The 13422-nt window shown below is 48.3% G+C and overlaps 1 protein-coding gene across 5 annotated transcripts in view; it reads left to right on the top strand.

Moving 5' to 3' along the window:
- The window catches only part of Arap3 (ArfGAP with RhoGAP domain, ankyrin repeat and PH domain 3), a 27000-nt gene extending 13872 nt beyond the window's left edge, over window positions 1-13128 (top strand). For 4 of the 5 annotated variants that reach the window (XM_050127963.1, XM_050127965.1, XM_050127961.1 and 1 more), the window contains 17 exons: window positions 134-353; window positions 985-1048; window positions 1259-1422; window positions 4156-4368; window positions 4973-5078; window positions 5746-5893; window positions 6175-6243; window positions 7352-7426; window positions 7511-7625; window positions 9669-9797; window positions 9878-10011; window positions 10250-10332; window positions 10425-10460; window positions 11096-11159; window positions 11274-11411; window positions 11630-11668; window positions 12109-13128. In XM_050127963.1, coding sequence (XP_049983920.1) covers window positions 134-353; window positions 985-1048; window positions 1259-1422; window positions 4156-4368; window positions 4973-5078; window positions 5746-5893; window positions 6175-6243; window positions 7352-7426; window positions 7511-7625; window positions 9669-9797; window positions 9878-10011; window positions 10250-10332; window positions 10425-10460; window positions 11096-11159; window positions 11274-11411; window positions 11630-11668; window positions 12109-12582 — 2271 coding nt within the window. In that variant the 3' untranslated portion in view covers window positions 12583-13128. The remainder of the gene's footprint in view (window positions 1-133; window positions 354-984; window positions 1049-1258; window positions 1423-4155; window positions 4369-4972; window positions 5079-5745; window positions 5894-6174; window positions 6244-7351; window positions 7427-7510; window positions 7626-9668; window positions 9798-9877; window positions 10012-10249; window positions 10333-10424; window positions 10461-11095; window positions 11160-11273; window positions 11412-11629; window positions 11669-12108) is intronic. The other variant, XM_050127966.1, reaches the window with a different exon arrangement.
- The last annotated feature ends 294 nt before the right edge of the window (window positions 13129-13422 follow it).

Genomic DNA, 13422 nt, shown 5'->3' with positions numbered 1-13422 from the left:
GCAAGACAGCCACACAGGGTCTCCCGAATGCTGGAGCAAACTGAATGAGTTTCTTCCCTGTCTGTTCCTCTCCCTGGACCCCTGTCTTGTCCCTTCTTTCCCTTCCCACCCGTGTCCACTTCTACCTCCACAGTGGTTTTCCCCGCTCAGCTGTCACCAGCTGCTGGGTGCTGGGTTGCAGCGGATGGGACGCCTGTCGCTACGGTCCCCCTCCCACGCAGGCCCGGCTCCTGGTCTCTGGCTGTCAGGGTTCGGCCTCCTTCGTGGTGACCACCTCTTCCTGTGTCCAGCGCCAGGCCCTGGTCCCCCAGCCCCTGAGGACATGGTGCATTTACGGCGTCTACAGGAAATCAGTGAGCAGGGGTGTGGACAGGGCGCAAGGGTGGCCATGGGCAACAGCAAGACGGAACCTTTTTTATTTGGGAATCCTTATGGGAAAGAACAGAATGTAATAGCAGATCTAGGGTCTGACGTCAGACTACCTAGCTTTGGACCCCATTCCCATGAGTTCCAAGCTTGTGTCCTTGGAGGAGTTCCTCAACTTTTCCATGCCTTGGATTTTTAATCTTAAAATGGACAACAGTAAGACCTTCCTCCAAGGACTAGAATGAGGAATAATGTTCAAATAAGGAAATACTTAAACACTTTTATCACAGAACCTGGCAGGAAGCAACTTGTAAGTACTCAATAAATATTATTTGCTGGTTGGGGACCAGGACGATGGACTATGTGTGTGTCTTCACTGTTGCCTTCTGGAAGAGGAACATGCTAGAATAATGCAGTAGGACTCTGGGAACAACAGACCTGAGTCTTAACTCAGCTTTGCCCTTTTAGCAAATTATTTAACCTCTGAGCACTCGTATATCACATGGGTGTACTAGTGTGTAGTTTACCCGTGGAGCATTGTTTGTAAGGCTGCTAACCTGGCACCTACATACCTATGAGTCTTCACTATGATGATAATGTTCAAGGATTCTTCTTTAGGTGTGGTCTCTGCAGCTGAAACTCCAGACAAAAAGGAGCACTTGGTCCTGGTAGAGACAGGAAGGTAATGTTCTACTTATCTGTGACCCTTTGAACCCAGCTTCCTCCCACCCCTTCCTTCCTGCTTCCTCAAAGTTGCTTCCCCTGTTTAGGGAACTTTCTAGGCTTGGTGTTGTTGCCCCCTGCTGGTAGCTCTGGGAAGTCAGCTCCTTGTGTTCCCCAGCTTCTGTCTGATCTCTGGAGCCGGCTCTAACTCAGGTTTCTCGGGTCTCAGGACCCTGTATGTGCAGGGGGAAGGCCGGCTAGACTTTGCAGCGTGGAACACAGCCATTGGGAGTGCTGCTGGAGGGGGTGGCACAGGGCTGCAGGAGCAGCAGATGAGCCGGGGCGACATCCCGATCATTGTGGACGCTTGCATCAGTTTCGTCACACAGCATGGTGAGTGGGTGCCGACTGACAATGAGCCAGTGGGGAGGGGTTGGAAAAGGCCAGTGTGCGTGTGTGTGTGTGTGTGTGTGTGTGTGTGTGTGCGCGTGTGTGTGTGTTACCTGGAACACAACGCCAGCTGGCCATGTGACTCTCTGAGCCTTAGTTCCCTTATCTATAAAATGGAACCATCGGTCCCCATTTTCCAGTCTAGTGTGACAATGAGCTGATGCTTGTTAAGCCAAGAGTACAGGGCCCGGCAGGCTGTCCCTGCTCAGAGGTGATACTGGTACAGAGGGCAAGAGGGACACAAGAAATGTGAGGCTTCAGAGAGGTGGTGGATTGAGAGGAGGCGTCTATGAGGCAAGGGCTAAACTGGGCAGGACAAGATCCCCGAAGGTCTGAACAGAATAACTCTATGGAAGAGAGAATGTCCGGGACTCTTGGTCTTTGTGGAGTCTGGCCTAATGAATCTACATCCTGTATAAACGTTTTTTAGGAGGCTGGATATTGAAAAAGAAAAATTCTTAGGACACCAAGGTGGTTACAGAATCTGGGTTCTATCCCCAGCATCAAAACCAGCCAAGGAACCAAAGGAAACAACTGGGCCTACTACAACTATTCAGTAATTTGAGGTAGAAGGAGTCCAAGTTCAAGGCATTAGGTTATGAAACAAGTTCAAGGGCAGCATAAGCAACTTAGTGGGAGCTCATCTCAAAATACAAAAAGGGCTGAAGGTATTGATTATGGATAAGGTTCTTATCCTGGCATGGAAGAAACTCTGGGTTTAATCCTATTATTGAAGGAAAAAAAGAAAGACACCTTTATGACCATACAAAGAGTTGCATTTTGCCAGTCATGGGCAGTGGATAGATAGTGGCTAATGACATTCTCCCCACTTTGGCTGTAACCTCATCCAGTGATCTTACATTCACCAGCTCCTCGCTCCTTTTTTTTTTAGCTTCCCTAGTATTCAGTCTGAGGCCTCAAGAGAAGGCCTGAGGTGGACACACCTACCTCTCCAAGGTCTCTGCATGGCAGTACTCATTTGACAACTGTTGGTTCAGGTGCTACTACCATATGGCTGTCGGCGAGGAGGCTGGGGGAACAGGGAAGGCCCTGCGAGGCTCACAGGCTACTGGGAAAGATGGGTATTAAGAAAACAAACATCATCAGCTCTCGTTATTTGCAGGAGTTATGTTCTACAAAGCCACTGCAAACACTTAATTACTTGAATACTGAATATCAGTCCCAGGGGAGAGGCAGGATGAAAGTCCTCGGAACTTCTGGCCACAAGGTTTTTACCAACCAGTTCACAAAAAAAAAACAAAAAAAAAAAAAACCAACAAACAAACAAACTTGTTTGGCGTGTTTTGTTGTGTAAAGGCAATTTATTTAATATATATATGGTTGATTCAGTGACACTCAGTTCAAGGTCAACATCAGCACAAACAGACCTGAATGAAACTTATTTAATGTTCTCTGTAAACCACATCACAGGGTCCTCATGTAACACTACCTCATGCAACAATCTACATACTCTTGAAAGAGCGTTTTCACCAGCAAAATCACCAGCAGAAAGAAAAGGAACATATGACTAAATATTTCATAAAAGGGATGTGGCTGGGGCCACAGCTCAGTGGCAGAGTATTTGCCTTGTATGTTTGAGGCCCTGGTTTCCATCCCTAGTTCCTCAAAAAGAAAAAAAAGGATATTTATTAATAACCTGAGACCTTAGCTAGGAGCATGTGTGTGGAAGAAAGAGCTGACTTTTTCTTTACTCTATGTTACAAGTTAACCAGAAGTACACAGTCTCTCTGTAGCCACAGTTTCTATATCTGTATACTCAGCCAACTAAACACAGAAAATTTGAAAACAGTTGTAGTGACTATATATACTTTTTGTGGTCATTCTTTACATCATATTAGGTATTATAAGCAATCCAGACATGATTTACATAGGGTTATGTGTAGTGATATTTCATTTGTATTTTAATAAATAAAGCTTGCCTGAAGATCAGAGAATAAAACAGTCACACTGACTGGTCAGCCTTACTGACCAGGAAGTGGTAGCACACATGTTTAATCACAAATGAAATATCACTATAGTTATGTGCAAATGCACCACTTCATATAAGAAACTTAAGCATCCATAGAGTTTGTAATTTGTGGGAGGACCGTTGAATCCAATCCCCCATCGATACTAAACAATGACTTACTGATGTTAGGGTTACAGATAAATTTTGTTGATCAGGTGAATGCCCAATTTTAGAGGATGTGGACAGTGCAGTCAACCATATTGTGATTTCAGAGAATATTTCATAAAAATAAAAGTGGAAGCTACAGCCTGATGGTTATGCCATTCATGCCGATGTGGTCAAGAAAGGACTTTCCAGGGGCTGGAGAGATGGCTCAGAGGTTAAGAGCATTGCCTGCTCTTCCAAAGGTCCTGAGTTCAATTCCCAGCAACCACATGGTGGCTCACAACCATCTGTAATGGGGTCTGGTGCCCTCTTCTGGCCTGCAGGCAAACACACAGACAGAATATTGTATACATAATAAATAAATATTTAAAAAAAGAAAGAAAGAAAGGACTTTCCAGCAGGGAGTTGAGAACCAAGACTGGTCTAGCAAGTAGCTGAGACCAAGCAGCCACATAGCATGGGGGATGATCATCAAGGGGCTGCTGGGTAGGTGGTGTTCTGTCTTCACGCAATATTGAACAGGGGCTATTGGTTGTTTTCAGGGCTTCGGCTGGAAGGTGTCTATCGGAAAGGGGGTGCTCGGGCCCGCAGCCTGAAACTCTTGGCTGAATTTAGGCGGGATGCCCGGTCAGTGAAGCTCAGACCACGGGAACACTTTGTAGAAGATGTTACTGACACGCTCAAACGCTTCTTTCGAGAGCTTGATGACCCCGTGACCTGTGCTAGGTTGCTGCCTCGTTGGAGGGAGGCTGCAGGTACTTCTGAGACTCCACTGGGATCTCATTTTTCTTCTGTCAGCATCCACAAAGCTCTCGTGTGGAACTGGTGCATGAGCCCCCTCCTCAACATTCCCCACCCTGGCTGATCTTGGCTTGGGGCAAGTCCTAGTATGCTTTCTACTAATGTGATGAACATCACGATGAAAAGCAACATGGGGAGGAAAGGATTTATTTGTCTTAACATTTCCACATCACAATCCATCTCTGAGAAAAGCTAGGGCAGAAATTCAAGCGGGAATCACGGCAGAAAACTGCTTACTGGCTTGCTCCCGATGGCTTGCTCAGCCTTTTACACCTGTCCAGGGATGGCACTACCCATAGTGCACTTGGCCCTCCTGCATCAATCATTAATCAAGAAAATGCTCCCACAGACCAGTCTGATGGAGACAACTCGGCAGCCGAGGCTAGCTCTTCCCTGGTGACTCTAGCTTTGTGTCAAGTTGACAGAAACTGTCACAGTGAAGAAGGAGGCAGAGAGAGAGAGACATCCATGCTGGGTTTGTTTCTCAGAAAGTCTCTGCTCTCAGCCTCCATTCTCTCTTCCTGGTTCCTCTCCAGCTCTCCTCTTCTCTGTCCCTAGAGCTTCCTCAGAAGAATCAGCGCCTGGAGAAATACAAGGAAGTGATTGGCTGCCTGCCTCGAGTCAACCGCCGAACACTGGCTACCCTCATTGGGCATCTCTATCGGTCAGTACGGTCGGGCCTTCTCAACTTCCTTTCCTGATCCTTCACACTTTAAACCGATGCCACGATCTCATTCATTAGTCAATTTCATGAATAGCTGTTACGTAGGGTAGGGTGACAGCTCAAGGTTCAGAGAATGGATTTAGGGACTATAGAGACTTAGGTTTTAATCAGGTCTTCCATTCTAGCCATGTGACTTTAGGTTGGTGTCTAAGTTAGGGTTTCTATGGCTGTGAAAAGGCACCATGACCACAGCAACTCTTATAAAGGAAAACATTTAATTGTGGTGGCTTGCTTGCAGTTTCAGAGGTTTAGTCCATTATCATCATGGTGGGAAGCAAGGCGGCAGCTGAGCTGAGAAGTTACAACAGAGAGTATATGGTCTTAGGGCCTGAAATATTTATTCTTGCTCTTCACCTAAAAACTGTGATACTTGCTCCAGTAATGACCACCCGTACCTTAACTATGTCCCTGAGATAGTCAAAACTCCTTGAGGCCAATGTTGTCTTGTCCACTGATCCCAGCACTTAGCCTAGACCCTAGCATACAATAGAGGGGGGGGGGGTAAGTGCCTACCAAGTTAATGAATGTATTGGTGAAGTGGTGAGCATGGACTGGATCCAAGACCCAGATTCATTCTCATTCTCTCTTTCTCTCTCTCTCTCTGCAGGGTGCAGAAGTGTGCGGCTCTAAACCAGATGTGCACACGAAACCTGGCCCTCCTGTTTGCGCCTAGTGTGTTCCAGACGGATGGGCGGGGGGAGCATGAGGTGCGGGTACTGCAGGAGCTCATCGACGGCTACATCTCTGTCTTTGACGTAAGGCTTTCCTAACCCTGCCGTACAACCCCTCCACCTCACCCCTGTGGACTCAGCGTCGGGACCCTCATCCCAAAAGCCCTCACCTACCCCTGCATTAGCACCCCCCTCCCAGACTCCTGGGCTTCCTTCTCCTACTACTTCAACCCCCAACGTCCTCTCATCATTGATTCCTGGCTCTTCAGGCCTCTGACCTTCTCCAGTTCCCCTTTGACCTTGATATGTGCCCCACTTCCCTCCTTTCCTAGCAGCCCCGGAAATAACTTTTGGCCCTTTTGCAGATTGACTCTGACCAGGCAGCCCAGATCGACTTGGAGGTCAGTCTCATCACCACCTGGAAGGATGTGCAGGTAACTTGCCCTGCCTTAGACTGCTGAGTGGGGCAGGAGGAGTGACATCACCATAGGAACCGAGCCTTCTGCCTGCACAGCTTCCTTTCAGCCTGTCTTCCTGCACATTGACTCTTGGCTCTTTGGTAGATGGGGAATCCCCAGAACGAACTGCTTTGGGTAGTGTTATTTGGTCGTCTATTCTACCGTGAGGATTCTTCAGTATTTCACTTTCTCTGTGGTACTGAGTACTAAAACGAGGGCCTCACAGAGCCTAGGCAAGCAGTCTCTCACTGAAATACATCCCCAGCACCCTACTTCTAAGTGCAGGAGATCTCAGGAAAGCCAAGTTTAGTGTAGTTGTGGAGGTAGGAGTATCAAGAGTTCAGCCACAGAGACCTCTGCAGGTCAGGGATGGGAATGCAGCTCAGATTATATACTTGCCTAGCATGCACGAAGCCCTCAGTTGGATTCACACAGCACTACACACAAAACCAAACATGGTGGTAGCACATGTCTGTAATCCCAGCACTCAGAAGGTAGAAGCAGAAAGATCAAAAGTTTAAGGTCATCCTCAGCTACAAAGCAAGCAGCAGCATCAGGTTGGATCTAGGTGAAACCTGTCTCGGAGTTCAAGGCCAGCATGAGTCCTTGGGGGATATGGAGTGGGGCAGGAAGAATATTGTTTAAAATACAATAACAAGTACTGTTGAGGACATCCTATGTTCCAGAAATCTCTAATCTCATTTTAGCACCACATAACTCCATTAAGTAGGTAGTCTCTCTCTCTCTCTCTCTCTCTCTCTCTCTCTCTCTCTCTCTCTCTTTTTTCAAATAAAGAATTGAGACTCTTGAGTCACTTCTTCCAGGTCATAGTGGGTGAGTGGCAGAGAAGGGACATAAGCAGTCTTGACTGCAAACCTCTTCTTGAAGCCACTGCATCACACTGGCTGAAGTGGCACCATATGAGGCTAAACCTGCAGTCTCCCAGGTCTGGAGCTCAAGTCAAAGGCCCAAGGCATGCTGGGAGCGAGGGCTGGAAGGAGACCTTTGTTGGAGGAGTTACAAAGGAAGCATTCTTCCATCCTGTATTTTTGTAACCTCTGTGTCCTCCTCTATCTCCCCTCAGTTGTCCCAGGCTGGAGATCTCATCATGGAAGTTTATTTAGAACAGCAGCTCCCGGACAATTGCGTCACCCTAAAGGTCAGTCTTTAGGGACTGGAGGGGAAGGGGAGAAGGGCAGGCGCAATGGTCTAATCAACATGGTTTCTTTTGTGGGTATGTTAGGTGTCCCCAACACTGACTGCTGAGGAGCTCACTAACCAGGTGCTGGAGATGCGAGGGACAACATCAGGGACAGACTTGTGGGTGACATTTGAAATTCTTGAGCACGGAGAGCTCGGTGAGCATGATCACACATTTGTGTGTGTGGACACATGACCAAGGTCATCAGTGACTTCCCTGTTGCCAGATGTCATGGCCATTTTACTAAGTCAACTCATCCACATGAGAAGGTGCTCCCGTAGTGGATGGATTCCTTTTCTCAGTCTTCTCTTAGCTTCAGCAGAGGTTTCCCCTCTATCTCAAAGGAGGCTCCTTTTCCTCGTTTGCCCTGATTGAAATGTTAGAAGAGCCAAATGTCAATACTGAGCCATTTTTTTTTTCTTTTCTACTTACATTCTTCCCCATGGCTTTAAATACCATTAACTGACACTCAAATTAATTCCGGTGAGCTGGAGACTCACTATGTAGATGAAGTTGGCCTTGATCTTATGGAAATTCTCCTGCTTCTTTCTACCAAGTGCTGGGATGACAGGTATACCCTAGCATGCCTGGCTGACAGCCCACATTTTTATCTCCAGTTCAGATCTCTCCTCTGCACTGTAGACTTACACATGCAGTTGCCTAGTGACACCGCCATTCCCACAGGCATTTCAGTACTGTCATTTCCTCCCTTGCTAGGCCCCGCCTCCAATACAAAGCCCAAACTGTTTTCTGGCTTCTCTTTCTCAGCAAATATGACCACAGTTCACTCAGCTCTCAGGTCCAGAAGCCTAAGGGTCCTATGCCCGCCCCTCTTCATCTTCATACTCAATGCAGCAATTAATTAGTCCTGCTGATTGCATTCATTTTTCTCCATCTCTATTGTTTCCACCTCCCTAGTCAGAGTCACCATTATCTGTCTGTCTCCCAATAGGAACCACTGAACTGCATGGCTCTAGACCGGGGAGAGCTGGACATTGTTCCGCTTTTGCCTCTCTACAATCTGTTTTCGGAAGAGTAGTCAAATGAACATTTCAAGTATAAACCAGACCACACGATTCTTATGGTTAAAACCTTCTCATGGGTTCCTAATGAATTTGTGATAAAACTCAAAGTCCGTATGGCCTGCGAACCCTTGAATGCATGGCTGCTGGTTATTTCTTAGAGACCATCCCACATCAGCCATATCCTCTGTCTCCTCTGTCTCTTTGCCACCTTCTCTCCACCGTGCTGAGGACTGCACATAGGTGTCTGAGGATGGAAGGCAGGCGTGCACCACCGAGTTCCGTGCATCCCTATTCAGGCCACACTGACTCTTTAGTTCCCCCAAGAAGACTTTCTTGACACATAGCATTTGTTCTTACTTTTGCTTCTATAAGATCCGACCTGAAGTTGTGGTGGTGCACACCTGTAACCATAGCAGTAGGGAGGCAGGGACATGTGGAGGAGGACAGTCTGTTCTGGCTTCCAGGCCAGACAGGGCTACATAGTGAGGCATTGTTTCAAAGCAAAGAAACGTCCCAAACCCAAATCAAGGAAATAAATGAAAAATATCATCCATGATCTTATGTAGTTTACTTTGCTTAATCTTTTAATAGATTGGTGAGCCTTGTCTACAAATGCAACTTCTAACAGGCCTTGCCCGCCTAGCCTTCCTCACTACTCACCTGCTTTTCCCTTTGTCTCTTTGTTCTCTTAAATATTGTTTATTTAAAAGTGATTATTGGAGGCTGGAGGAATGGTTCAGTGGTTGAGTGAGAGTGCTGCAGAGGACCAGAAGTTTGTTCCAAGTACCTACACTGGGTAGCTTACAACTGCCTGTAACTCTAGCTTCCAGGAAAACACACACACACACACACACACACACACACACACACATACACACACCCAAAACACATACACACAAATTAAAAATAGATCCTTTTTTTTTTTTAAATTATTGCTGGTCTCTATTTTGCTTGATTACCGGTTTACTGTTGGCTCCTTCATTAGGCTGTAGCTTCAAGAAAGCGGGCCATATGTATCGATCTCCCCACTGTATCCCAGGGACAGCGCCTGGCATGGCATCAGGGTTAAAATAAATGTCTGTGATTAGATAGGTGGATGGGGAGATGAGGTGGGGGCTCCAGTCTTTGGCTAGCTTTTCTGATTACTACCTGCCTCGATCAACATTTCCCTCCAGAGAGGCCACTGCACCCCAAAGAAAAGGTCCTAGAGCAGGCCCTGCAATGGTGCCAGCTTCCAGAGCCCTGCTCAGCCTCCCTGCTCCTGAGAAAAGTCTCCATGGCACACGCTGGCTGCCTTTTCACAGGTGAGCCTCCTCCCCCAGCCCAGCATTCCTCAGGCCTCTCTCCCAGTAGCCTCCACCCGGCATTGCTCTTCTGTGCCTAGGAGTCCGGCGCGAGAGCCCACGGGTGGGCCTGCTACGGTGTCGTGAGGAGCCACCTCGCTTGCTGGGAAGCCGCTTCCAGGAGAGGTTCTTTTTGTTGCGTGGCCGCTGCCTGCTGCTGCTCAAGGAGAAGAAGGTGACACCGCAGGGCGAGAGGGGTGCAATGTTGGGTGGCCGGTCGGTCAGGCAGCAGCGGCTGCAACGGTACCAGCCCCTGACTCCATAGCTCATATCCTCGCCAATCTCATTGCTTCCCTAATGTTGCCTTTTCTGACTCCATGATCGCATGTTCCACTGCACCCATGGCTTATTGATCTTCCTAACCACCGTGTTCTTGTACCTCTCTATCTTAACGCCTCTGTTCATGTTCTCAGAGCTCTAAACCAGAACGGGAGTGGTCTCTGGAAGGTGCCAAGGTCTACCTGGGAATCCGCAAGAAGTTAAAACCTCCAACACCGTGAGTGTTCCTCCCTAGCCCTGACTTAGAGCTTTCCTGCCATTACCTCCCTGCCTTTTGGTTATTTTCTCACTGGTCCCTTTGCCTTTCAGGTGGGGCTTCACTTTGATACTGGATAAGGTGCACCTGTGAGTACATCTTAACTTGCTAGCTTCTTCTCTGGCTTCTCCCTGCTTCCCGTCCATGTGCATGCGTGTGCCTGCGTGTATGTGTTCATGTGTGCAGAGATCAGAGGTAAACTTCAGGTGTCATTCACGAGGACCTGGGGCTTGCCAGTTAAGCTAGGCTGGGAGCCTCAGAGAGCTGCCTGTCTCCACCTCCCCAGCTCTGGGATGATAGGCACTAGCCACCATCCCAGAATCAGCTTTTCTTTTTAATCAAGAAGATTTATGTGTATGGGTCATTTTGCCTGGATTTATATCTGTGTACCATGTGCATGTCTGGGGTCCCCAGAGGTCAGGCCCCTGAAACTAGGGTTACAGGTGGTTATGAGCTACCACATGGGTGTTTGGAGTTGAACCCAGGTCCTCTGGAGGAGCAACAAGTGCTCTTAACCACTGAGCCATCTCTCTTACTGCTCCTTTTTGACATGGTGCTGGGAATCCAAATCTAGTCCCTATACTTGCATGGCAAACACATTATACGAACTGAGATCTCTTCCCAGCCCTGCCCTGTCCTCTTTCCTCTACTGTCCCCTTCTCCATTCCTCCATGCTTAGTACTAGGACTCCTTCTGCTTCCTGATTCCCTCTGTTCATCCACAGCTGCCTGTCCTGCACTGATGAGGACGAGATGTGGGACTGGACCACAAGCATTCTTAAAGCTCAGGTGAGGGGAAGGAAGAGGCTGAAGGCTGGGCTTCTGGTACCTTTGGGGACCAGCCATACCCCCCCCCCAGTGCCTCCCAGGTCCACTAATGCCAACACCTCACTGTCTCCTCAGCACGATGACCAGCAGTCGGTGGTTTTACGTCGTCGTTCCTCTTCTGACCTTGCTCGTCAGAAGTTTGGCACTATGCCCTTGCTGCCCATCCGAGGAGATGACAGTGGAGCCACCCTTCTTTCTGCCAACCAGACCCTGGTGAGCCCCTACCCCCAGCATGTCCTAAACAGCTGAGCCCTGCCGTTACCTTTGTCATGCTGCAGGAGGAGACAGCGTGCCTGCGTGCCAGATGCCCACCCACTCGCCACGACCCTCTTGTCCACATTCTTTGTGCCCTCACCTCCTGCCTCCGTCTCCTGTTGTCTTACTTTGTCTCTGTCTCTCCCTCCCCTCTTCCCCACTCCACCTGTGTCCAGCGGCGGCTACACAACCGGAGGACCTTATCCATGTTCTTTGTGAGTATTGTGCTTGCTCTGGCTTTGTGTCTATCCCTGTGTGTGTTCCATGCTGACTACGCCCTGGTGCACTACGTGTCTGTTCTGAGGCAGGCTGTCAGTAACAGAGGAAGACAGTGAGGGGTGATACAATGAGGAAAGGAGAAAGTAACTACAGATCTGAGAAACAGAAGAAAGGGGGTTTAAGCAAACACATTCTGGAGCCAGATAGATCTGGATTCAAGTCTCACCAACTACTATTTCCTTACTATGTGACTCAGGGCAACTTAACCCCTCTGCATGTCACTGTCTTGCAGTTTGACCCACTTGCATGGGGTTGTTGTGACATCATATATGTCAAGTATTTTGTAGTGTCTGACTCAAGGAAGAACTTGATCAAGGATTAATAATTCCGTAACTCTAACACTGTGCCCATCCTCGGCTGTCCCATTCCCATCCAGCCAATGAAGTCACCCCAGGGGTCTGTGGAGGAACAAGATGAGCTGGAGGAGCCTGTGTATGAAGAGCCAGTATATGAGGAGGTCGGGGCCTTCCCTGAGCTTACCAAGGACATGACCGCCTTCTCTTCCACATGGGAGTGGACAGCCAAGGCAGAGTCGCCCCTTGCCAGCCACAGGTCCTTTGATCAAACCCCCCTCTCCAAAGCAAACATGTTGGGCCAGGAGGAGAGGATACCTGACTCTTCTCCAGGCCCCCATTCAAAGAGCAGTCCTCAGGCACGGGGATCCCTGGAGGAACAGCTGCTTCAGGAGCTTAACAACCTCATCCTGAGGAAGGGAGAGCCTGCTACATGTCCAGAAAGTCCTTCTCAGCTCATCAGTCCCCAAACCCCCAGCCTGACTAGCCTTCCAACACAGGCACCCGCCCAAACTCCCTGCACTACCAACCCACCCTCCAGCCAGCCCCTCACATGACCCTAGGGCCAGCAGCTGAGGAGGTAGGTAACCAGAGGAGAAGCCAGGCGCTCACCATGGCAGACACCACGGGGGGGGGGGGCTTCTTCTGCCCTTGATGGATGACTCTGGAATCCAGTATGGTACCATGGAAGAAGCACTGGACTGAGACCTGAGACTGTGTCTCAAGGATGATCATGGCCCCTTTCTGGGCTCAGCCCCTTTGTTTGTACTATGAAGTCATGAAAATAAAAGAGGAGCAAACAGCAAATTATGCTTCTGAGCAATAAGCCCTAATACTTTCCCTTAAAAAGAGCAGCTCCTGTTTTATATATTTGATATAGTGCTTCAGTGAGAGGTGTGGGGAATAAGGACCGTTGTGCTGCATTAAAGAAAAGCATACATTTGGAAGCTAGAGATATGCATGAGGTCCAAATCTATCTTACTCACTTTCCATGTACTGGAAACCCTCAGGCCCTAGAGTGGGGTGACTGATTGAAGTTGGGAGCTGGGGCAAAGGGGAACCAAAAAAGAATGGGTCTCTATTAATAAACTTTGGAACCAAGAAGGTCATTTTTCATCTACATTCATTCATTCATTCAACAAATAAGTACTAAGCATTTAATTGGTGCCAAATACAATACAATATAAACAGAACAAACGGGGTTCTTGCTCTTACGTGGAGCCTGAAGAAAGGAAACAAAATGCACACAGGCTGGGCGGTGGTGGCGCACGCCTTGAATCCTAGCACTAGAGTCAGAGGCAGGAGGATCTCTGTGAGCTCCTACAGAGCAAGTTCCATGACAGGCTCCAAAGCTACAGAGAAACTCTGTCTTAAAAACCCAAAATAAAAAAAGAAAA

Source organism: Alexandromys fortis, unplaced genomic scaffold, assembly GCF_014885135.2.
Source record: "Alexandromys fortis isolate MF-2015 unplaced genomic scaffold, M_Fortis_MF-2015_v1.1 scaffold_283, whole genome shotgun sequence".
NCBI classification, from domain to species: domain Eukaryota; kingdom Metazoa; phylum Chordata; class Mammalia; order Rodentia; family Cricetidae; genus Alexandromys; species Alexandromys fortis.
The sequence above is the reverse complement of the archived record's forward strand: the minus strand, read 5'-3'. Positions and strand labels throughout refer to the sequence as shown.